Here is a 26413-nt window from a genome sequence, read left to right as displayed (position 1 = left end):
TTGCATGCTCCTAGTGATGGGCTCCTGATGATGATTTTCAATAATTCGTCCACGTATGTATATCTGACCACGGAATTTCCCGTCAAGGCACATACAAGACTAGCTGCATAATATTCATAACAATTTGCTGTATTATATCATGTTTTGCTCTACCTATTTATTTTTTACTGTGAGAAAGTGGAGGTGGAGGAAGGCGGGGGTTCGCTAAGACTCCCCTAGCCCCTCCCTTTACGCGGTCTCTGATGTTGTAGCATACGAAACGTCAAGTACAAAACCATATTTTTTACGACATGCGTTGTTTTGTCATGTTTGTCACCGCAGTGTGTCTTACATATCATTGATTTTTAATTTTGGGCAGCCTGTTGTTTAAGTTATTTTGTAGAAAAAATAACCAAACGAGACAAACCAGTGATCATGATCGCAGTTAGTTCTAAAGGGAATGAAAGTAAAACTAGACAATATAACGTTGTTACCAACCACCATAACGGATTTTGCCCATTTAATTCCATTTAATTCCCATTTAATTTCCATACTAGGGTATGAACCGTCCTAAGGAAGTGTTGGACTGGTAAATGGACATTTTGAGGAATATGATATGAAATTCAATTAGGCCTCAAAGACAGAAAATATGGGCTGAGTGGGAGTTAGTGTAAGACATTGTGAAAGCCATTGTAAAATTAACCAGTATAGATTATAATCAGCTGCAAGTGACTCTCCCAGATTTGAGTGTAATTAAGGAAATTGCACGGAAAAATATGAGATGTATACTTTTACTTGGTTTTATGAAAATAAGTCTGCCAGTGAAACTGGTTCTTTACAAATGGAAACCCAAGACATTATGTATTAAATTAGTTCACAAGGAATAACTAGTAGATTTACCATGAAGGACTGTCAAACTATGAAATCAGCCAAACTCAAGCTAACTGAAGGTATCAAATGTTCCCCTCTAATCTTTGATTATCTAGCAGTTTTGCAGTGAATTGATTGCATTTACGGTGGTTTTACATCAATTGGTTTGTTTTGGTAATTATGACTATGGTAAAATCAAACTGGCACTTACCAGTCTATGTGCTTTATACAAAGCCTTAAAGAGCCAGTTCAGTTAATAAATGATTCTGAGGAAGGCAATCACAGAGTCTAAATAGTTGAAAGCGAGCAGTTTACAATTCAACTATTGTATAAAATGTTGTTGTTACTAGTTGAAATAGTCATGATAGAAGTTCATGGTGCTTGTATGAATATAATCAAAGAATAGATGGAAGGTGCTGAATTCATCATTTGATGTTAAGTTCTCAAGACCACATTGTTGTTTTCAGTAAAGCTGACAGCAATAGTTCCAACAAATGTAATATATGTACTTCTTTCTTTGCAATTTGTGTCATTAAGTGCATGAACTCCAGTGATGCTGTCCCTGCATTTTTCACGCTGTTCATTTTTTTGTAGCTTCAGATAGTGTAACTGGTACTAAATCCAGAATGAATATAGTTGGCTGCGGTGCTGTATGTCTCTGTCAATTACCATGTGTAAGTAACTACATGACTGTATATTATTCCAGTTCTTATAGTACATTTTAGTAGTCTCCATAGTCTAGTTGCCAATGTATGTGATATTAGCTCTGAATGATCTGCTATTTTATAACAAGATATAACAAGTGTTAGCAACAATTGTTTTAGTAAAGCTGTTGGTCCACCCTGACACCAGACCTGTTCTGGATTCTTCACTTTTTGTCCTCTAGATGACTTTTTTTGCAATTTCCTGTATGTGATCTGGGTTCTCTGCTTTCCGTCTCCTTTGAGACGTTTTGTCAATTTCTCTTTTGTGTTCTGGGTTGGTCATTTTCCTTCTTGTGACATATTGTTTCTTTTTCTCCCTAATTGTTTCGATATTTTGTGCCTTTGCATGGAATTTTCACTCTCTCTTTTTCTAAAATCTGCACTAGCTCTTCTCTTTTCCATGAATTCTTTCATGCAACCTTGATCAGCTCTGTATTTTCCTGTTTATCTTTTTTTTTCTTTCAACTACAGTTTGATCACATGTTTTGTTGTTTGGTACCTGACAACTTCTCGTTTCTACCGTAGACACGTAATGAGTTTTACCTACGTGTCCAATGTAAATGTTTGTGTATTCTCCTGTCACATTCACTGCTTGAACAACAGTAACAGGAGCAAACGTTTGAAATGATTCAGCGATATGAATTGACAGATTTAGGCAATTGGCCATTGCTTGAATTGTAATTGCATCAGCCCGTGTTCCCTGACATGACATATAGTTCAAATAGTCTTGCCAAGGATGATCAGTGTTACTCTCTATGAACTGTTCAAGGTTCTGCAGTAAAGTACTTGACTTTACGAGCACTTCCCGAGGACTGCCGAAGTACGGTCGATCTATCAATTCTATTTTCTTTGGAAAAAAAAAAAAAAAAAAAAAAAAAAAAAAAAAACATAACGGAGGATAACCATAAAAAACCCTTTATTGTTTAACCTACAAACTGTAAGTGCTTACCTGGCAATGGCACGAAAGCTTTTTCTCACAACAATGAACGACTCCAGTCCAGAAACGTTCGGCAAGCCATTCGTGGGCTCAAACTTTGCGAACCACTTTCCAACGTCGATACAGCTCCAGGAATAGCAAAAAAGGCCATCTTAAAGGAGTCACTTAACCAGTGGGCCATGGGCGACACTTTATAATCGGTCTAGGCGAGCGTGAAGCTTCGTGAAGCTCAACTTCGCGAACACTCGAATCTTTTGAGCCCGCGGTGGAATTAACCAACAGATCAGCGTTTTGACACTACTAAATAAATACGTTATTTTCGCCCCGTGACAATCACTTGTAAACGTGGTCCTGTGGTGCTGCAAAGGACCTGCTAGTCCCTTCTACCACTGAGGGGTGGGGAATTCAAATCCGCCGCCCGTTTGAAAGTTTTTCGTTTTTCTTTATTTCTTTTCTTTTTTATCTTTTTTCTTTCTCGGACACACTAATCATTTTCCTGTATATATATATTGAAAAACTAGAAGCACTGACACAATAAATGAAATATACGATGCAAACTGCCAATTAACAAATGGTAAACGCCATAGCGTGCACTATTGAGTTATGGATGCACGCGGGAGGTTGCTAAGCACGAAAAAAGCGTAAGAGTCGCACGAGGCGATGGCCGAGTGCGACTCTAGCTTCTTGAGTGCTTAGCAAACCTCTCAAGTGCATCCATAACTCAATAGTGCACGCTATGGCGTTTACCATTTGTTTTATAACATAACATTGAGACATTGGAACAACAGAAGTCCTTTTATTGAGCTACATCACAAAAAAATGTTCGTGTAGTCTAACATGACAAGAGAAAACAAGCGCGCGAAAATTCATTCATGACAACCGACTGCGCACCAGTAACTCGATAAAGTTTCATCTTCAGACAACTGTGAAGACAGTTTCGCATTTCTGGCAGAAGGACGTCGGCCATTACTTTGGAAACAATGTCTGTCAAAGGATTTGCTTTGTAAACATTAGCACACACGTCAGCAGCGTACACCCATGGGCAAATAGTAGACGTTAACCAATCAATTAACCAATCAGAGCGCGCGCTTTGCTTTGGTTATGTTATAAAAGTATATTCGGAGATTGGCCAAACTTAATTCACGGATGAAAAACGTATAGTTTTAAACTCTTTTAAGATTCTCATTGGCTTCTTTTCACCCACCACTATTCTTAGCAACAAAGATGGCCATTTCTTTTGTTTAGTACTCACCAAAAACTATCAAACGCACGTGAAAGCCTGAAATCGAAAAAAAGTTTACAGGAATGGACCAATCGAGCGAGCGAGCGAGTGCCATTCTTCACATCATATCTAAAACTCGCTCTTGCGCACGCGCGCAATTCACGAGTTAAAAATCGAGGCAGCGATGTTGCGAGCTCGCTGCTCAGCTAACGTTGGTTTATTTAGAGTTTTTAGCAAATCCCTCTGTAATGAACATTTAATTTGTCCATAAAACAATTGTTTTGTTTTATTTTATTGTTAAGCTACACATTGTTTATTGGATTTTCGATTTTCTAACGATGGTGTTATTTCCCGCGTTTATAGACGTTCTATAGAAGCTGATAACTGTCTAAAAGGTCCCTAAGGTCATTTCCCAGTATTGCATTGCGCATCCCTGCGGCGCATAATTTCACGCGTGATTAGCGCGCACGCATTAAAAAATGGCGGCTTTTTCTTTGCGGCTGGACCTCGCCGTAGAGTTAAATCGTCATTTTCTCGAAAACGAGTGCGGTGACCTATAATTTTTTTCTGTTGTGTTGAATTGCGTAATAAATTTCTCTATGTAAAATAAAAATGGGCAAATTCTCAGTGTCGAGCAAAAAACAATCGTCGGAAACGTGATTTTAGCAAGCAATCGTGACTATAATCATGGTGCTATTGTAAGGATTTATATGGTACAAACAAGGTGCTGTTGCTCCTAAACGAACACGGGGACCCCTCATTTTTATTTCCAAATTTAAGTTCCTACAATATGAACAGTCAGTAGCCAAAGTTTGACAAAAATCTCAGTGCCGGTTCTATTTCAGTGGAATGACCGTAAGGTCCTTTATTTAACTTAAATTTGTTATTTCTGCATGTATCGAAGATTAGATAAATACGTTTGTCCAGCTATAAGTAATCAGTGGACCAGGATCTTAACGAACAAAGACTTTCCAGAAATCACCAGGAGACACTCCAACGAGATAGTCATCACATTCCCATCTTGAGCCATCTGGATCCAGCAGCCAGTGATACAAATATGCTGCAAAAGCACTGGCATAGTACAATCTATCTTGATCTTCCGCATGCCCCCATTTGCCGACGTAATGGCTCGCACCATTATATCCCCAATCATCGCAAACGCCTGCCAATCCCGAGTTGTCGTTCTCCATTCTAACAAACGAGCCACAGGCATCAGGCTGAACATCCGTCTGACCGCTGAAGTACTGGACTACAGCTTCACCAGTGCTGTTAGCGACCGTGGTCACGTGGAACGTACGTCCCTGTTGTTTACTGCAGTGGAATCTCAGTTGAGTGAAAGGCATGTGTGTTTTGAGCTCATTCATGGCACTCTTGGTCAGAAAAGTCTGGTTGTTATGGTAACTGCTGATTTCACGGTATGACGTCTTTACTGACATTTGTGGGGACGAAGAACTAATAATCACAACGTTGGAGACAAGAAGCCAACCTCCTAAAATGAAACGAAGTTCAGTGGTCACGTGAGGAAATAAAAGCAGTTGAGGACTGTATTCGCTTTTATCACGAAAAGAAAAAAACGACAACAACAAAAAGGTTAGTAGGTGCAAATGCTCTAAAACTGCTGCACAATAGAGGTCATATTTGTCGTGACGTTTTCATCGTTAATTACATCAAACAATAAAGCGTGGATCGTGAAACTTTCACAGCATGTTAAATGTTCCTTGTGTAACGGACAAATCAGATCTTGACGGAATTTTTTTTAAAAGAGAAAATCATCCAATTGTTGAACGCTCTTTGACTAGTTTTTATGGTCAATAAGAGCACAGACAGTCACATGACGCCATCACGCGTGGACCTTCACAATTTTACCAAACTTTCACAGCGTGTTTAATGCTGTTATTTCTCGATTATAACCGACAAATTGCATATAAATTGGAGCTTAGTTTAAGATGACGTTTTCTTCAGATTGGATTCAACGGTAAGGCCGCAGAGAAACATGTATTTGTCAAATTTTGACGTGGATCTCGATGAGTGGAATAATTATTTTGTTGTATTCTGAGAACTGATCTGATGCGAGTGGACCGGACCCGGCGATAATTCAGCGGGTTTTCAAGAATTTCCAGATGGAGTATAGCTTAGTTAAACATTTCCATTTTTGAAATTTAGTTACGACTTATTGCATGTTTAAAGAGTTATCGACGTCTCGCGGAGGTTTCGAAATCATTTTGGCTAAACGAAATTCAGGTTCTCTCGCACTTTAACCTAGCGTTTTCTTTTTTTTTCTTTTTTATTTCAGTTCGTCTTTTGTTTTCGTTCTCGACAAAGCCTCGTGGATCCACAGATACTTTGACAATGTTTCGACCCAATTTATCAGCAATGAGAAGACAGACGCATAAAAAGCTGGTCTCATTTTGTTAAGTAGAGCGGGAAGCTGTGGGGTCTTTGTGCACATCTTCCTAGAATTTTAGAAGGTTTGGCCTTTCATATCATTTTATCGTTAACTTACCTCCGTCAGTTGTCATGTCACAGTAAACCTTGAAAGGGTTTCCACTCTTCTCAGGGTCGATCCAGTACTCGCCGTCTCCTTTGGAGTCTCCTGAGTCCCGGATGTCCTTACAGGAATGACCAGCCTGATTGGCATACAAACCTTTTATAGCTACGAGAAACAGAACGTGTTTTAAATGTTTTGTTTTAAATAAGACTCTTTATGCTCTTTTGAAGCAAAAGGGAAATCATTCTTAAAGTTCCGCAAACATCACTAAATTTACTCTAAAATAATAATCTTACAAACACTGCGCAGTACGAGGGAACCTTTTGAAGCAAAATTCAAAATGCTTTATCAAATTATACAAAATATCGTCGCAAGACAAATTTTCACTAATTACGTTTTTCACATTGTTTCCCCTTGTATCCTGGATGACACTCTCCGCTCTTCGTTTGTTTGTGCTCACGGGAAACATCGACGCAGGAGGCCTGTGTTGGGTGAAGATATGAAAGAAACCAGGTCGATAAATTAAGTAGTTACCGCAAGATTTATTAACATAACCTAATCGTTTTATTTAAGTCTATGTTCCCTCTTTTTAACCATTCAAGCCGATCCAGCACTTGTATTTTTCTCAAAGATCACTCTGCGCGGGTCAAGTTAAGGTTACAGTATACGTTCAGGTCGGCAATTTTCTTCAAATTTGGATGTTTGGGTCAAAGAAGTGGTCGAAGAATAATCTCTAATTTCTGAAAAAATAATTTGAAGAAGACTATTGGCGGAGAAATGGCGGTTTTACGTTTTCGCCGGAAGTAAAAGTTTACCTCTTGATTGACAGCCTTATGGCGCGTATGCAATCAACCGAGACGATTTTCGCGGGAATTACCTGTACGGATGTCACGAATTGACTATTAGGTGTAATTCTATCAAGTTATAAGTAAACATAGACCACCTTAAAAACATAGACCAGTTCGAAAAAGCGAAAACAGCGAAGAACGAATGAAAATACATCAGTGAGTGAAAAAGCGAAAGTTCGTCACGCAAATATAATGAAGCCATAGCTATCGTATAAGGTAGGCAAAAATTTCGAGGTAAGAGAAAAGAAAGGTCTTGTAAAAATTTGGGAAGTTGACAGCAATAACAGGGATGTTGACAGAGACTCTTCTGATGAGTCCGATATCGACGAATCGTTGGACTCGATCAATGAGATCCATTGAAATATCATCCAAGCACAGTTGCTCCGCCGCGCATTCTTTTATTTGTTTTCTTCGCCCAGCCACTCTAGCGTGCGTCTTCTTTTTCGTCTTCCCCATTTTGCCAGAGTGACCAGCTTCCAGAAAAACCGAGCTACAGAAAAATTATCTCTCCGCCTTCGGCGCCTTAATCTTGAGCGTATTGCGAAACACAACGGTTTTTTTGGAGCTTCGCGCGTAAATTTCACCAGGAGGTTAACGATAGTAAACTTTCCCTGCACTGATTGGCTCAGTTATCTGAGAAACCAATTGACGGCGTTTGTGGGTGGAGTTTGTTTGCGAAGCAGAAGATTTTTCTTAGTGTTGTTTTCTCGAGTAAATTTTTTCGCTTGTAGCAGACACTTTAAAGAGTGCTAACTCAAAGGAAATTTGTTCAATTGCCTTCAAATTTGGACAGTAGCTAGTTAACAAATAAAGAAGCCTCGACCGTGCTCTGTTCTGTTGTAAAGCACGCAGGAAGGGGTAGAACACGAAAGAAGTGTAGGGGAAAATACGAGACGTAGTCGAGTGTTTTTCCCTACTTCTTGAGTGCTCTACCGCTTCCTAAGTGCTTTACAACAGAACAGAGCACAGTCGAGGCTTCTTTATTTGTTTTATGATAAAGAATCCGATAATTTCCCTATGCATTTGGCTGAATTTTCACACCAAACTTTATTTTCCAAACGAGCAAAAGTGGCGTCAGCCGTGTACTGTTCTCTGATAAAGCACGCTAAAATAAGCCAATCACAACCATTGTTAGAACTGTTCAAATAATTTGATTGGCTAACGAAGCGACAACTGTCAATCGCAAACTGGACTTCAGCTAAGCTTTCAGTTTCGAGTAGTTTGAGCGGCTTTCGATAGAAGAACGATGCCTTCGAAGTTTGCTTTTAAGTTTAATCTTAAATACGGGGGGGCTAAAGGCAGGTGAAGGTTTATAGTCCAGAGGAATCCGGTCGTATTGTGGCCCATGAAAACGTGCACTTTTCCAGTGGAAATTACGAAACGCGGAGCTCAAAGCTTGCGGATGAAAATGCAAAATGTCGAGTTGAATTTGAAAGGAGCTACAGTTATTTACGGCTTGTAGCCGCATGCAGCAAGGTTGCCCGAACTAGCGTAAAAGTTAGAAAGACTAAACGGCTCCCACTGGTTCTATTCCGAGCACATAAGAGAATATCAGAGTAAGCTTTGCACTGACCACTCGTCGGTTCACTTCGCTGAGATGACCGGAGAACGAGCGTTACTACACTACATGTAAGTGTTGTTTGAGCAATTGAGTATTTTTACAAAAATAAAGCTTCTCATCGTAAACTGAGACAGTTCAGTTGTTGTTTTATGTCGTTGTTTTACTTCTTAAGTATAATTTCTGCCTTCGTAACAAATATAATGTCTTTTATCGAAGCACTGTTTAGGTTGAGAATTTGTTTATTTCGCTACGTGCTTTGTCGGCGGGAATCTAGCAAAACTTGTTATTTTAGTACAGTTTTAACACTACTGTTGCTAACAATGGTCTCTGCGAGCCATATTTACTACAGACAAATAACTCGTTTCCATTGCGTTTGTCTGAATCACAGGGGTTGTTTAATTTGGGGCAAATTTGTCAAAATTCCGAAGGAAAAATTTGAAAGCCAACTTACGGTCATCAACCCGTGCTCTGTTCTCTGATAAAGCACGCTCTTTCAGCCAATCAGTGCGCGCGTTATATGGAAACTTTATTATAATATAATTTAACATGTAAACTTGTCTGCGAATTGTTAATTTTGAAATGTTCTTTCTCCGAGAGCGATTTTTGTACGATCATTCCAGCTTTTTAAATCCTATTTCGAAAATGTTCTGTAACTTTTTACTGCGATTGAATATGGAAAAACACAGACACGCTTTCTTAGCGCATTGGGCCCTGAAACCGAGGAAAAAATTAAATTGGCGAAAAACGAAATTCGCTTTGACGTGTAGCTTTCGAAAAGTGATTCGGGCGCTCGCATTTGGTGGTCGTGAAAAATTCGACAATTCATTTATTTCAAAATTCTTGGTATAGTTTGATAGCCAGCTCTGTAAGTTTTAATTTGATATATAGGGGTTTAGGTATCTACCGCTTAACCGCGAGACACCCCTGAAGGTATACTGTAACCTTAACTAAACTAGGCTATGTGAACTGAACGGTAGCTCATTTTCAACTAATTCGACTGACCTGAACAGAGCCATAGTATGTAGATCCTTTCTTCCATTTAAAATCTCCTGGCTTCATCTGTCGGGTTTTGTTATTTAGCTCACAAATGCGTCGTTGTGCGTTGTTGCCATTTGGATGAACATTAACCGACTTGCAACTTTTATTTTCGATGCATTTAAGCTGACATTCAAACTCATCAAGAACAGTGACCGTGTCCATGGCATGACCAAGTATTAAATGGTCTGGAAGCAGAAAGAAAGTAAATATTTTGTCAGTCAATGTACAGTATCATGTCGAAGGAAAAGAGAACGAATCAGTTTAGATGTGGACAGTTCTCCGAGTAAAATAAAAATATATAAAAAATTAGGTTAAGGGCTGTTAAAAATATTCAGCTTTGCAAAAACCTGGGTGTTTTTATAACTAAGCCTTAAAGATTACGTAATACCATTGCCATAGGGAGCAATGTGAGTTGATTCTTTGTTTCATCCAAGAGTGAACTGTGAATTTTACTGCGGTCAGATAGTGAGTTACTTGTGTCAGAAATGAAAAAAAAAAAAAAAAAAAAAAAAAAAAAAAATTGGGGGTCACCGATATCGTTTCAGAGATAAAGCGTGTGGAAACTACCCTGATTTTGAAAAAGTTGGCGCACGTAATTGAGCATGGTCTACAGAGGTTTATAGTTTAGAATATCGAAGGTGAGTCAACGGAGGCAAAAGGATCTTAGTCGTAATTTATAGAAGTGGGTCTGTTGCGTAAATAAATTCAAATGTTACCAGCGATTTCACAAAACTTAACCCTTCAAGAGGCATTTGAAACCGTCGCACATATAAACGTAGAACTAAAAAGAACGGAATTCAATGGCGCATTTTACAAAAAATTCAAACTTCTAGTCGATAGATTTTCTTTATTTTTCGCTGAACGTAGAAAATTGGTAGAGAAAATGATCCATCTAAAGAAAATAAGCGGTCACCGAACGTCCAAGATCGTTTAATCCAGGCAAAGCTATAGCAATGGCCAACTGCCGTATCACTGTTCATTTTATTACTTAGCGCGCGCTCTCATGCATGACGTGGCGCTTAAGACTTCAGTTCTTCACAGTTTACATGTGTTAACTTACCGACTTGAGTTTCAAAAACGTTTCCACAAAAGTCTGTGTTCGCAGCCAGAAATAAGATCAAAAAGATAATGTTGATGGCCGCAATGGCCAACTGAGTCAGGAACAAACTAGCCATCTGTAAGATTTGTTGTATGGCTCGTTGTTCTGTAACGAGTGCTCCTTCTTCGCGTCAGTATTTAAACATATTTATTTTGTCGCGAAGTGTCATGGGAAAAACAAACGCAAGAGTTTGTTTTAGTCCACCATGTTGTTTTGTTTGTTTCTGTGTTATGCGTACACTTCGTCTTCTCCCTTCCGCGGCCGGTAACACAAGAATAAAAATTTTTATCACGCACAAATAGACAAATAAAGCGTTTTCATGGTGGCCATACTGGTGTTCCCAAACAATAGAAAATGTTTGCATAAGAAAAACACTCAATTCCCAAAGAACAGGAATTCTCTGATTTTAGAAACCCGTCGTGGCGTTATGTGAAGACGCCCTTTGTTGTGTATCTTCCCTTTTTGACAACTTTGGATTGCTGGATCGAAGGAATGCTCAAACTTGAGTACTGGGCCTCCTATCACAGTTTCCGGATACCACTTGTTACGGGTATAAAGATTAAAACAAATCCGGAAAATATTTTCGTCGCTCTGAAATTAAAAGTCAAAAAATTACTTACTTTATTTTACTAACCGTCGCTCAGATAAACGTAGAACTAAAAAGAACGGAATTCAATGGCGCATTTTACAAAAAATTCAAACTTCTAGTCGGAAAATTTTCTTCATTTTTTCGCTAAACGTAGAATGATCCATCAAAAGAAAAAATAGCGGTCACCGAACGTCCAAGATCGTTACATCCATGCAAAGCTATAGCAATGGCCAACTGCCGTATCATTGTTTTAAGACTTTTTTTTGCAGTTTACATGTGTTAACTTACCGACTTGAGTTTCAAAAACGTTTCCACAAAAATCTGTGTTCGCAGCCACAAATAAGATCAAAAAGATAATGTTGATAGCCGCAATGGCCAACTGAGTCAGGCACAAACTAGCCATCTGTAAGATTTGTTGTATGGCTCGTTGTTCTGTAACGAGTGCTCCTTCTTCGCGTCAGTATTTGTCCCATCCCGGACTGACTTGTAACGACTCTGTCAGTAATTCTATCCTCTAAATTTTTAATTAGTATCGTTAAGTGCTATGGTCAGCTTGCCCGCTATAGTTAACCTATACTGCTCCGGGGAAAGGAAATAATAGCGGGGAGACTGCTCTCCTCATTAATATCACATTAACAAGACAAGAGAAATGTCTTTTGTGTTTTTTTGAACAAATGTACCCTGGGGTATGAAATGCAAATTTTAACAGCATCATTTGTGAAATTAAATATACTTCAAAATCTCATGAAACCAAACAATATCACATTACGATAAGAGAGATAAGAGAAACCTTTCTATGGCATTTTTTTTTTTCAACAAATACAGATCTGCTAAACCGGTCAGTTACGTTCAACCCAGTTATAGTTTGAGCGAAAAAAGAAATAATTGAAAAAAGAAATAATTGTTTTATCGTCGTCCTATTTTGGCAGATGTTTTTTTTTGTTTTGTTTTTTTTGACAGATCTTCTTGTTCAATTTAGGAGGTTGTTATGTTTTCTTTTTTTCCATTTAATAAATTCATATATATCATGCAATCATTTCCTATATAATTATATTTTCTTTCATCAATAAATTTTCCTTCATCTTAAAAATACTTCTAGGAAATGCAGTGCAAAAAGGGACAAATTTCTCTCTGAATCACTCATTTGAATAATAAACAAAGTTATTTGTTAGCGGTGGCTCTCTTTACCTCGCTATTCATTTGTGGTTTTGTTTTTCCTATGTTTTGAAGAATGTTTAATGTACAGAACCCTCGAGTCCGCATATTACAACCACTGAGGATAAGAAAACTTGAAGGAGCTGACAACACCCCTCCCTCCTTAAACATATTTATTTTGTCGCGAAGTATCATGGGAAAAACAAACGCAAGAGTTTGTTTTTGTCCGCCGTATGGTTTTTTTTTTTTTGTACAGCAAGCATGTTTTGCTTTGAGTGAATTGAACTCGCTGTGTTTTGCTTACTTTTATAGCAGGCTTTTCACGTTCTACTGCTAGCCTGTTCTTCAATGGCAACCGGCAAACCTGTTTACGCGACGGCAAGACCTTGCGATTACATATACTTAACGAACAAAGACTTTCCAGAATTTTTCAGAAGACAATACAGCGACAAAATCATCGCAGTCCCATCTTGAGCCGCCCAGAGACAGCACTCAGTGATATAAGTTCTGTACAAAAAAGGCGTGATTGTACGATCTGTCATCCGCAGCATGATCCCATTTACCATAAGACATCCCCCACTGGCCGCAAACTCCTGCTAAAATCGAGTCGTCATTCTCCATTCTAACAAACGAGCCACAGGCATCAGGTTGGACATCCGTGTTACCGCTGAAGTACCGGACTACAGCTTCACCAGTGCTGTTAGCGACCGTGGTCACGTGGAACGTACGTCGCTGTTGTTTACTGTAGTGGAATCTCAGTAGAGTGAAAGACGTGTGTTGTGAGCTCATTCATGTCACTCTTCGTTTGGAACGTCTGGTTATTGTGATAGCTGCTGATTCTTCTGTATGACGTCTCTACAGACAACTGTGGTGTGGAGGATGAGCCGCCAAGCACAGCGTTGGAGACAAGAAGCCAGCCCCCTTAAATAAGAAAAGTTTCATTGCTCACGTGATAAAGCGAAGCCCCCAAGAAATACTCCAAAATTATTAAAGAATAAAAAATGTCGCTTTAATTTTAAACATGAGGATATAAAAAAATTGTTAGAAATATGCCAAATATTTACAATAACTTTAACAATTTCTCGCACGCTTATTGGGTAGTTTTTATGGGTAATAAGAGCACAGGCAGACACATGACGCCATCACGCGTGGATCTTCACAATTTTGCCAAAGTTTCACAGCGTGTTTAATGCTGTCATTTCCCGATTATAACCGACAAATTGCATCTTAACGGGAGTTTAGTTTAAGATGACGTTTTTTTAGGTTGAGTTCAACTGTAAGGCCGTAAAAGAACATGTCAAATTTTGACGTGGACCAGTGGAATATTTACTTTGCTATATTCTGAGTACTAATCTGATGCGAGTGACTGGACTCGGTAACAACAATAAAAAGCTTTTATTAATAATTCAACGGAATTTCAAGAATTTCCCAAAGAAATAAAGAGCAGTTAAAGAACTTCTGTTTTTGCGTTTTGGTAATGGTAATGGTCGGGATTTTTAACCATGTTATATTTATTTGCATTATTTGTTTCATTTTTATTTTTTATTGGCCCTCAAAATCTTCGTTAGGTGAGTGATTTATTAAGATGCCGGTAATTTTTTTTAATAGTATACTTATACCCCGTTCACACCAACATGGTAAACATGTCCAAAAGTGGTTTAACCTACAACGTTAAAAACTAGTTGCTTATACCGTGCACACCCCACAACTTAACCAGGTAAAAACCTGCTTGATTAAAGTATGGTATCTAGGTGGTATGAAATAGGTCTTCTCAAAATGACTGCAAAGCGTAATCGACAAATTGGAAAAACCTAAAGCTGATTTAGTTAAACTCGTTTAGTTGGTGTGAATGGGATAATAACTTGAAGTAAATGAAGTCCGAATTTCCGAATCAGTTTTGCTTTTCTTCTCTCTTTTTCTATTTAGGTTTCTCTCCTGACTCAATTCATCATAAATGAAAGGGCCGACGCATAAAAAGCTAGCGTCTATTTGTTAAGTACAGTAGAAAACTGAGAGCTTTGTGCACTGTTCCTAGACACTTAGAAACTTATATCAACTATTTCCCTTCATGTCATTATTATTAACTTACCTCCGTCAGTTGTCATGTCACAGAAGACCTTGAAAGGGTTTTCACTCTTCTCAGGGTCGATCCAGTACTCGCCGTCTCCTTTGGAGTCTCCTGAGTCCCGGATGTCCCTACAGGAATGACCAGGCTGATTGACATACAAACCTGTTAACAGAATATGTTTCAAATGAATGTTTAACAACAAAGCGTCCTTTAAATTAGCGGATATTACTCTTCGTGTTCTTGTAAAATAGAATGGAAATGATCCTAAAACTCCACCAACATGACGCAACATCGCGAAACACACACTAAAATAACAAATCATCTTACTAGTGGTGTACAGTGCGCGGAAACGTTCCATAAAATTCAAACTGTTTCATGAACTTGCACAAAATGAGTCACCCTAAGATAAATTTTCATCTCTCTCACGGTTTTCGAATTTTTCCCTTTTATCCCGGATAAAACTGCCCACTTTCTTTTCTCCTTCTGTTCACGGGAAGCATGGATACAGGACGCCTGAGTTAGCTAGGTTAAGATATAAAAAACAACAACAACAACAAAAAAAAAAAACAGGTCGATAAATTTAACAGTTAATAGAAGGTATATTAATATCCCAACCTATCCACTTTATATAAGCCTATGGTCACTCTTTGTAACTTTACAAGCCGACCTAGCACTTGCATTATTCTCAAAAACCGCACCAGAAAAAGGTAACCGCGGATTACGTCTGCCAAACTAGGATACACCCCTGTAGGATATGCAAATTTATGGCAGATTTCAACTGACCTGAACAGAGCCGTAGTATGTCGATCCTTTGATCCATTTAAAATCTCCTGGCTTCATCTGTCGGGTTTTGTTGTTTAGCTTACAAATGCGTCGTTGTACGTTGTTGCCATCTGGATGAACATTAACCGACTTGCAACTTTTATTTTCGATGCATTTAAGCTGACATTCAAACTCGTCAACAACAGTAACCGTGTCCACGGCATGAACAGGTAAGGTATGGTCTAAAAGGGAAAAGAAATTATAACATTTGTCCGTCAGTGAAAAGTGCAGCGTATCAAATCGACGCAAAGAAGAAAATGTTCGTATGCAAGTGTTTACCTACTAACTTGAGACTCAAAGACACTGCCACAAAAGTCTGTGTTTGCCGCCACAAACAAATATCGCAGGAAAATATTGAGAACCATAATGACCAGTTGAGTCAGGTACGAACCCGCCATCACTGACATCCGCTTCTTGTAAGGAGTGGCGCTTTTTTCTTCAAAATTTACTGCAACGAAAAGTTTGTCAAGCGTTCCTATTTATGACTTATAGGAAATGCACGCCTTCTGGAGCCTGTTAGTGATTTTCCAATTTTTTCATTCTATTTCAAAACAAATTTTACCGTGGAAATTAGTCAAAGCAATGATCTAATTGCATATTTGTAATGGGTATAGCTACAGCAAGTGGCTGGAGGCTGTTCTAATTTGTCAAAAGAAAAATCTATTGGTTGTCATGGCCACATTGGTTGGTATGCCCACACCAAGTTATTTATACGGAAGGTTATTCTTATTTGTCAAAACAAAGAGCTAATTGCATAGTTGTAATGGGCATACATGCACACCCCACGAGAATGAGGGGTTAAACAGCTGCTTTCTAGTTAGCTTTTGGGGGGAATATTCTTATATTTCTAGGGAATGTTCTTCAATATTCTAAGGAAAGGACTTAATTTCAACAATTGGTATTCCGGACACATGGTTACGGCCTACCCGTGAAAAAGTCTTTAACGATCGGTATCACTTATATTTCACTGGACTGCTATTAAATTTTTGTCGCTAATAAGTAGAAATCACTTGGTTCATCGCTAGGGAAATCTGCCTCATTATCCACTTTTAATCGTGTTCCCTCTAAAATAGCTTCGTAATTCATTCTTTATTAAATTTGTGTTATTCATCTAGAGTTAAGTGTTTATTCGTTTTAAAAATACTGTTGTATATTCTTGGTTCCTACTTTTATTTCCTGTCTTTAAGCGTATCATGCTGTGAATTACTCTTAGCTAGTAAAGTTGGCATTAGTAAAGCAGCCTCGTGGATTTCTCTCATTATCTAACATCAATAATAGATTCCATAACGAGAACGGCCTGTCAGTCGGTAAAGGTATGACAGGAGTAGACTTGGATGAAATTAGATAACGCTGAGGGTCCACCTTTTTGCAAGATGAATATATTACAAGTAATGGGAATTAGAGGGTACATCAGTTCTTGTAGTTATATTCATTTAATTAAGAAATACTGTGAACTACAGGACTGGTGAAAGATCCTAAAGAGTGAAGAAAACTGTAAAGTTGATGCCATATGCAAGAACGTATTCAATGGACATCTTTCCAGAGTGAATGGCCAAGACAATTTTTTTTTCACCCATAATCAGAAGCTCCAGACTCCTCAGCAACCATCGTTATCGGCTGGCACACGTTTTCAGCTCAGGTCGCTTAGCGGTCAGACAACTGTCTACCTTCTAGAACATTGACGACAATGACGTTTACCTCAGGCATTTATTTACACCAAATTAATCCAGATCGTATACAACTATTTTTTTCCTTAGCAACAAATAAACAGCTCAGCAAATATAATATCTCACCGATGTCAACAAATCTTTCTTTATTATTCAAATGAGCGTTTTGAGCAGTTTCATTTTTCTCAATGATTTAATTTGTCGGAAATATTTTTTAAGAAGTTTAAGTCTAAATACAGGCCAAGTGGCCAATCAAGCCGGTACTTATCTCCGGTTTTCCGTAGCATGGAGCGACTAGGAGAATCTTTACCCCCCTGGATGGGATGCTAGTCCGCTATCGCCCATCGCAGGGTTGCCCTCAGCATTAAATTCACCTGTATCCATTTATACACCAGGGTCAGTAAAGTGTCTTGTAAGAGTAAGATAAAGTGTTCTTGCCCAAGAACACACCACAATGTCCCCGGCCAGGGATCGAACCCGGACCGCGACCGCTCGATTTGAAGTCGAGCACACCAAAAATGAGTCCACCGCGCCTCCCTTAAGTCCCTTTGTTAAGATGAAGGGCAGTTAAATAAAGCAAACTTAGAACACCACCCTACTTAACTTAGTGTTAGTTTGGTGATATCTTCTGTAAATATTGTTTTACTATTATTATTAAACTGATTGATAGGCAAAGTTATCATTATTGGAAAGGTGAACACAAAGGTCTGAAACAGAAAGTTATATTAAAAAAGAGAAAAGTACCTGCCGAAGCATGACAGGAAGACAAAACGATGGCAAATTTCATTTTAGGCTTACGCTGAGTCATTTGGTAACTGTGCTTTGCAATACTTCTTTTTGAAAAATTAAACTGCGCAGTTAAATAGGACTTGTTGTGCAATTCTCTGAATGCTCAAATTGCTACGTTTGAATTGCTTTCGAAGAATCTGATATTTTAGAAATACTCGTAGCTTCTTTTGGCTTTTCCTCGCTTTTTTTCTTGAAACAATATTAATTTCTATGCCAGAAACAATCCACCTCAGCGATCACCCACTCGAAACGTATTCCACATCATTGAAAGCGCTCAAGTAGCAATTTTCAAAAATGGCGGATGCTGGTAATTATAACGTCTAAGTGCCTGAATTTCCTTCCTCAACTCCTGCTACTGCAATGAAATTTTTGAAAATCTTGGGCTAAGCAGTGATTCAAACTTGCTGCCTATTTTTACGACCAAATAAGAGATATTTAGAAGGTTTCCGAGATATTTAGAAAAAAATTGTGATATTTAGAATTTTTTTCGAGAATTTGCGGAAAGATATTTAGGCGATTTGAAGTGATATTTGTGGAAAGGCCTACTTGCTACTTAAATATACTTTCCCCGAAGTTTTAAATTAATGAATATGCACAGGTCGTTGATTTTTCGCAGTTTCCTTTTTAAGACGAGAAGGATGCGAAGGCTTTCCATGCGAATGAAAAATTAGCACATTATAATTGAAATTTATTTTCACGCAGCAGGAAAATGACTGCAAGTAAATCGATATTCAAAAATTGGCTAATGGATTTGCCAGACAGGTGCGTGTAAATAGACAAGTTGTTTATCTTAGTGTAGGACAAATCTCGTAATTATTGTCGTAGTTTTCATCCGAAAAATATGCACCTAATATTTGAAAAATACATATATATATAAATATATTTTAAATGCAGAAATGCAAGAAATTATAATTAACAAATCTACGCAATGAAATAAATCCTTGTCGTGCAAAACAGTTATAAATTATATATGATGTCTAATTTGATGGCTTCCCTGACGTTTAATACGTAATCAAGCCATTCATTTCGATATCCAAATCGCCAAGTTCTTCTAGCTTCTTTAAAAACCCTTCTATTAACATTTCTTGTGAGAATATTATTCTACATCAAGAGGGAATTTTACGAAGCAGGAAAATGACTGCAAGAAAGTCGATATTCAAAAATTGGCTAATGGATTTGTCAGAAAGGTGTGTGTGAATAAACCGTGCAAAACAGTTATAAATTATATATGATGTCTATTTTGAAGGCTTCCCTGACGTGGTTAATACGTAATCAAGCCATTCATTTCGAGGATATCCAGATCGACAATTTTCGACAAGTTCTCCTATCTTCTTTCAAAATCCTTCTATTAATATTTCTTGTGAGAATATTATTTTACATCAAGAAGGAATTTCTTAGTTTAAAATTCATTATATTGTCATCACCCGCTCCAATTGGAAATTTGCCCACATCATAAGAGGATTGCACAGTCGTTGGGTTCTCGAGTACTAATATAAACTGAAGCAAAGGAACAGCCACAGCAACTCCTTGACAAGGAAAGATACAGCAAATCTCACTAATGGGTGGTGTGTGCCTGATTCAGGTTGTCATTGTGGCATTTAACATTATCCAGGGAATTGTATTTGTAAAAGCAAATACGAACTTTTGTGGAAGCGTTTTTGAAACTCAAGTCGGTAAGTAAATGGTGCAAACTAAAAAGTATTATATACCATTTTATCTTGTATTAACTGCGATAAAACTTTCACTTTAGACCATGCCTTAGTTGGTCACGTCATGGAAACGACTGTTGTTGTTGATGAGTTCGAATGTCAGCTTAAATCCATCGGAAAAAACGGCTGCAAGTCGATTAATGTTCATCCCGATGGCAACAATGTACAACGACGCATTTGTGAACTAAACAACAAAACCCGACAGATGAAACCAGGAGATTTTAAAAGGAAGAAAGGATCTACATACTAAGGCTCTGTTCAGGTTAGTTAAAATGGACATTACATTTTAATCAGTTTTGCCAGCCATCGTAACCATGCAAACTGTCTAACTCTTATATTTTGTGTTACCTACATGTAGCAAGAAAGCTCTAGCGGGACTAGAGTTGGAATGTTTCCTTATAGTATAAATACGTTTTTGAGTAGTCAGGTTACGAGACTAAATAATATAATCAGTTGGAATGTAGCCTTGTCGTATCCTCCAATTTATGAAAAGAATATATACCTTTATCCTAAATTCGTAGGATGCGGATAAAGTTTTGGCTGCATTTGACGAGTTTCTAGGAGCAGGACTTACATTTTACGGAGTACATATTTCCACCACAAAAATTATGTCTTGTTCCGCAAAAACTTCACTGATTATTCGTGTACTTCCTGCCGTGTTATTCTAGTTTAAGAAAGTGAGAAATTAATCGGATTATATTTAACAATTAGATTATTCGCTCTCGATTTCCGTCACTTAATAGAGATTAAATCTATTAGTCGTTCAAAACGTTGTCTAAATCCTTCTACCAGACACTTCGGAGACACAACCTTGTTAACAGTCGCACACTGCTAGGCAACTCACTATCTACAGCAGAATAGATAGTGAGTAGCGTAGCCAATGTAAGTGAACGAGATTCGTGATCAAAATAATATCGTATTTGAAATGCGGGTTAAAGATTTAATAAACAGAAAACCATTGCAGTTCTGTTAGCGGCTTTAAAAAGGAAGCCGAAAAAAACTTCAGGCTGGAATTAGCAAGATTTTCTTTTTACGAATTTATTCTCGTGGCTATAAATTCAACTTACCTTGAACGATACGTGAAATGAAGAGAATAACCCCACGTAAAATATGGCACCACGGCCTGATTTGACTTATCTCAACCCATCCCAGGTTTCCTGCATCGATCTTTCTCGTACAAAGGATGAACAACGAAAGAGTGGACAGTGTCATCCGGGATATAAGGGAAAACGATGTGAAACACGTGAGTTCCTCTGTTACGAAATTTATAAAGTTTAGTTGCACATTCGCAATGATCATTATTGCGAATACGGTGGAACCTCGTTAATATGGACACTAAAGGGACATGATAAAGTGTCCGCATTATCCGGGTGTCCGTATTAAGTGTCATCCCGCATCGAGGGGAAAACATTGTGAAAAATGTGAGAAGTGATAAATTGATGTTAGTTCCTCTTAGCTTGTAGAAGGTCCTCATTTGGGGCAGGAACCACCCGTTTACAGGATCTAACAAAGCATACTTTAGGGTAGAAGAAAACGGTCGTGGCCTGTGTTCAACTGTTCAAAGGTACGCATCAGAGAGCATATGGAAAAGGTGCTGTTGGGAGGTTCCACTTAAAAGGGAGCTCATTTCTTAATAGAATGGTTATGAGCACAAGAGAGTTTTCATTGGTCTAAGCGTTAAAGTGTTGACTATCAAATGGATGATTAACGAAGAGACTGACCAAGTCCTATAATTCCGCTCAATCTGATATCTTCAATTCGTTTTCAGTTTGTCCCACCGGATGGACGCAGTTTGACAATTCTTGTTACCTGGTCAGTAGCTTACGTAAAACTTGGCGCCAGGCCCAAGAGTTCTGTCAAGGCATTAGCGGAGACCTGGCAAAAATCAACAGCCCCAAAGAACTCGAGTTTCTCTTCAACCTCGTGAGAAAACAAGCTCCAACCGTACATCGATCAGTTTGGATCGCACTGAATTGGAATTCAACCGCCAACGATTTCTACTGGACCGATCACACGCCTCTGATCTACAAGAACTGGGCCTCGGGTGAACCGAATGGAAACGCCCGAGAACCGTGCGGCGAGATGTATACCGGTACTTCCTATTGGAACGATTCCCTTTGTGGCCTGCAGATTAATGGAACTGGGATTGTTTGCAAGAAACTGCTTTAGTTCAAACATGTGATTAAAACCACAGTTTGTCGTGTTCCATGCCGCATGTTGGGTACCCGGCCCTCTAGAGCCTATCCAGAGTTTCATTACTGAGTCTATCTAAAGTTAACTATCATTCTATGCATTGTTGTTTACAAACCAGGATTTCTCACATGTAACAAGAGAGGATGATTATCTGTTGTATTGAACTAAATCAACGAAGGATAATAAAATAGCTGTAAAATCGATGGAGTGTAGGAATCGCGTACCTGTCTACTTCGTGCCAAGTAACACATGGGGCCTCTATACACTCTGTTTCCACGCTGCTCTGTCTCTGGCTGTGACTCGTAACTGATACCATGTTCTCCATTCATCAGCCGTAACCAGTTTATAACACGGTATATGGCTCGCGACTAATGTTCACGGACCATACCAGAAAAAGGTGTAATTGTTGCTTTGTTAGTGTAGACATAATGAATTGTGAGTCGGTTTTTGTTGTTGTTGTTGTTGTTGATCCAAGTCTCATTTGGTGAAAAAGAAGAACAGCAGAATTTCGAATTCTAGCCCGGATTATTTGAGATTGTAACTTTTGAACTTTGTGTTTTATAACTTAAAAGAATATTCAATTTTCCGTATCCAACTGAAACTCAATGGTAGCCTAAATAATTTTCTTCTTGAAATTTACTCCTGTTGATAAGCGAAATAACCACAAGGGCTTACTATAGCTTGGGGAAGCCTCCTTCGGAACTTGTGTTTCCTACTCGTTGTGATAAGAAAAACGTATAATGATAACAAAATAACCATAGCCATCGCAAAAAACAATCTTTGGAAGCTCGTGATCGCCATATCATGCGGTTAAAATAATGGTCGCCTGTTCTCTAGGGTACTCACCATTTGTCGCGAGGCGCCGGTTTGGATAACCGTTGATTTATGACAAGGGATTTTCGAAAATCATCAGACCAGGCGAACTGGATGGCGTTTACCATTTATACAATTCGCTTTCCCGTTTTGTTCTCCGTCGACGAAAGACTGGAAACTGAGGAACTCGGCAAATGGCAGGGAAGTAGTGTTTCGTTCCGAGCGAAAAACTGTAGAGGAGTACTTTTGGAGTCTACAACCTTCGAAAGCATTTACCAGGAAATTGCTGTTCCATTTGACTTTCAACCAAAATTTCCGTATTTTTTTAATTTTTGTCAAAATGATAAGCACCCTGGTTAATTATGGATTAACCCCTTCCCCAATCCCGCGACGTGAATTTAGCGCGGGGCAAGTGAGACAAGTAATCTCCGGCACACATCGTGTCGCCCTTGTCATCCTAGAGCTCACGTTCTCAGCAGCGGGCGCGGCGTTGCAACGATCACAATGAGAATTAGAATTCAGAATCATGTCCAAACAAGCTTAATATAGAGGCTATTTTGAAACTCAGATCAAACAGAGGAAAGGAATATATGATTGTTTTATAGCGGAAATTGAAATCAACAAAATCCCAACATAAATTATTTTTATGCTGACACAATATTCGCTCAATGAGGTAAAGTGATGAATATACACAAGGCCAAAAACAACAACAGTAATAGCAACAAAAAAATAATTTTTCCTTTGCCACTTAATTTTTTCGTTATAATTAAGGGTTATTGTTTTCTTGACGGTTTTTTTTAATTAGCACGCAGGTGAGACATTTCAAGTATTTACAGAACACCTTGCAAACATTCGTGAACATTATGAAATTTACCAAGATGGTATTTTGGATATAGGGTGCAAAGCTAATAATCCCTTCGCAATTAAGGAATTTTAGCAATTGTGAGGATATCAGCTTTACATTATTCTCTTGCGGTAATTTTTGGTTTGCAAATAAAACTGATGGGGTTCCATATTATCTTTTTCACAAAGAAAGTGAAAACACCCTAAGCATTTTTAATCAACAATGTGGCAGCAGGGTTTTATCATTATCAAAATCATTCAAAACGAGCTTTCAGCTTCTTCGATTCTCTTTTCATATTTATAATAGATCCTTAGTCATCACAGTCTGTCTGATTAATATACTTGTAAGCCATAGCCGGTTGGTTTGATAGAAACTCACAATAACTCACAGCTCTAAGACAAATAAAACAGAGCTCGAACTAAATGAATTGTGGACGAATGTGTAAATTATTAATTATGAATGAACGTAATTTGGTAGTTGAAAATTTCAAAGTGTCAGTTGCAAGTCACCTTGCTTGCAAATGTGATTGCAAACTATCGGCCTTCAGCCCAACACAAGCTCGATGGCTGGTTTGTGCAGTGCTCAGTTTAGCTATGTCGGTCTAAACATATTTCTGGTAGTCTTCTTTGTTTTGGCAAACCAAGAATTTTGCGGAAACGTGTTTGAAACCCAAATTGGTAAGTAAACTCAACTCAGTTGAATGAGGCTTTCGTCTATCCGTCGTTTGTCTTTCATATGTGATCTCTAGGGATGGCTGTGGAGTCTCTCATTAGCCCATTGTGGCTACGTCGGACAGTCGTGCACTCATTGTTTTTAAATTTCGTGTATACTGTTTTGGTAAATTGTAGTTTTCCTTTAGTTAAGGGTACAACTAAAGTTGTTGTTGTTTGTATATGGACAGAATTGGCTTTCTTTGTTTCTCCTTTTAGACCATGCCTTAGTTCGTCACATCATGAGCACGCTTGTTGTTGTTGACGAGTTTCAGTGTCAACTAAATTGCTTCCAAAATGACAGTTGCAAATCCTTTAATGTTTATCCCGATGGCAGCAACGCACAAAGACAAATTTGTGAGCTAAACAACAAAACCCGACAGATGAAACCAGGAGATTATAAATGGAAGAAAGGATCTACACACTATGGCTCCGTTCAGGTAAGTTAAAACGTGTACGTAAGGCCAGTTATCCGGCTTAGCCAGCATTTCCTCGCTGTTGAGGGCTTTCCGTTGATGTTACTTTAAGCAAAATAAAAATATTAGCATGTTTGACTGTAAGGAAAGTGATCAAAAGTTAATGTCTCCTCACATTGTTATGTGGTCAGGTTTACTAAACCTCAAAAGAAAATCCATTTACCGAACTGTTTTCTTTGACTTCTTGACCCAAACCAGGCCTCCTTCATCGACGTTTTCCGCGAGCAGAATGAGAAAAACAAGAGTGGGCAGTGTCATCCGGGATACAAAGGAAAACGATGTCAAACACGTGAGTTCTTCGGTTACGAAATTCATAAAGTTTAGTAGCATATTCGCAATGATCATCATTGCGAATAATAAATGGGATATATGGGCTATTCACCAAGCGTAAGGTCAAGACCGGGGGTCAAGATGGTTGGATATTGGCCAAGTTCTTTTTGTTTTGCGTATTTATAGACCGAGACGAAGTCCAAGTCTATGAAAACACACAAAAAAGAACAAAGCCAATATCCAGCGATCTTGACCGAACAAGGTTTCAATAAAATATTTACTATATGGGATAAAGTAGACCATACAAGGATCACCCATGGCGGGACGCAGGGGTAATCCTGAACGGGAAAGCTGGTTATTTAATCACGTAACCATTAAGTTACAGCAACGCTTAAACAACAGGTCCAAACATTACAAAAACTTTGTTTGATATCAGGAGGCTGGCTTCTTGTGTCCAACGCTGCGATTAACGGCTTATCTTCCACACCGCAGTTGTCAGTAGAGACGTCATACAGAGGAATCAGCAACTATCACAATAACCAGACGTTTCTGACGAAGAGTGCCATGAATGAGCTCAGAACACACCTGTCTTTCACTCAACTGCGATTCCACTGCAGTAAGCAACAGGGACGTACGTCCACGTGACCACGGTCGCTAACAGCACTGGTGAAGCTGTAGTCCAGTACTTCAGCGGTCAGACGGATGTCCCGCCAGCATCTTGTGGCTCGTTTGTTAGAATGGAAAATGATAACTCGCGATCAGTAGGAGTTTGCCACCAGTGGGGATGGACTGGTAAATGGGGTCATGTTCTGGATGAAAGCAGATTGTACAATCATGCTGTACATGTACCACACTTATATCACTGGCTGCTGACTTCAGGCGGCTCAAGATGGGACTGCGATGATTTTGACAATGGAGTGTCTACTGGTGATTTCTGGAAAGCCTTTGTTCGTTAGGACCTTGATACACCCATAACTTGTAACTCGCGTGACGTCATCCTTTTCCAACATTAGAATTTACCAATCCTTCTGAAGTCTTATTTTCATGAGATTAAGACCCTCCAAGACCTTGACGTTTTACAACGTTTAAGTTCGACAGAGTTCCTCATTTTGTAATAGAGCACGTTTAAATTTTCAAGTTTATGCGTTGCGTCACATTAAAATGGCGGCCCGAGAATGCTCTCGCATCAGTCAAAAGATGACTTATCGCTCATGTTTCTGCGAACTGAACAAAAAGTATTAATTTCAAAGTGTCGGGGCTTTAGAGTCGTTCCAATAGCAAAATTCGACGACAGATGTTTCTGTTACTTTTCGTCGGCCATGTTTGTGTCCCTCCGAGGGAGGGACAGAAACATGGCCGGGACCAGAGCCGGTAGCTCAGTTATTTTATAATTTGTTTTTGATGGCGTGCCAGTGAAAACTGCTAGCAATGTGGTAAGTTGTTTAGCTAGTAAATACCATTCCAGTGGATAGCTGTGGTTTCTCGCGCAATATGATTGGAGGTGGATAGCATGTGCTATTCACCTCCCTTATCGCGAATATTCTGAGCAAAATTGTTTTCAG

At 38.7% G+C, this 26413-nt stretch overlaps 1 protein-coding gene and 2 pseudogenes across 1 annotated transcript; 1 reads left to right on the top strand and 2 right to left on the bottom strand.

Annotated features, from left to right (window-relative positions):
* Positions 1-4629: 4629 nt before the first annotated feature.
* On the bottom strand, positions 4630-12170 carry LOC145489373 (uncharacterized). Its single transcript, XM_081468337.1, has 5 exons — positions 11624-12170; positions 9612-9832; positions 6595-6682; positions 6216-6365; positions 4630-5201 (listed from the first exon to the last, which is right to left on the bottom strand). Exons 1-5 carry the CDS (start codon positions 11736-11738, stop codon positions 4666-4668), a joined length of 1110 nt encoding a protein of 369 aa, XP_081324463.1. The 5' UTR covers positions 11739-12170; the 3' UTR covers positions 4630-4665.
* Positions 12171-12771: 601 nt separating this feature from the next.
* LOC145489374 (uncharacterized) lies at positions 12772-15778 on the bottom strand (annotated as a pseudogene).
* Positions 15779-19394: 3616 nt separating this feature from the next.
* Positions 19395-25963, top strand: LOC145490600 (uncharacterized; annotated as a pseudogene).
* The last annotated feature ends 450 nt before the right edge of the window (positions 25964-26413 follow it).

The sequence above is a fragment of the Orbicella franksi genome, chromosome 6, assembly GCF_964199315.1.
Source record: "Orbicella franksi chromosome 6, jaOrbFran1.1, whole genome shotgun sequence".
NCBI classification, from domain to species: Eukaryota; Metazoa; Cnidaria; class Anthozoa; order Scleractinia; family Merulinidae; genus Orbicella; species Orbicella franksi.
This window is presented reverse-complemented; position numbering and strand designations above follow the sequence as displayed.

What these genes read in the sequence shown, in the direction of transcription:
- LOC145489373 (XM_081468337.1), bottom strand. Translation starts at nt 11,738, where the DNA reads ATGGCTAGTTTGTGCCTGACTCAGTTGGCCATTGCGGCTATCAACATT. An exon ending in CATACTATGGCTCTGTTCAG is followed by an intron (nt 6,683 to 9,611) that starts GTCAGTCGAATT and finishes CACCCAACACAG; the next exon opens with GCCTCCTGCGTCGATGTTTC. An exon ending in TGACATGACAACTGACGGAG is followed by an intron (nt 5,202 to 6,215) that starts GTAAGTTAACGA and finishes GTTTCATTTTAG; the next exon opens with GAGGTTGGCTTCTTGTCTCC.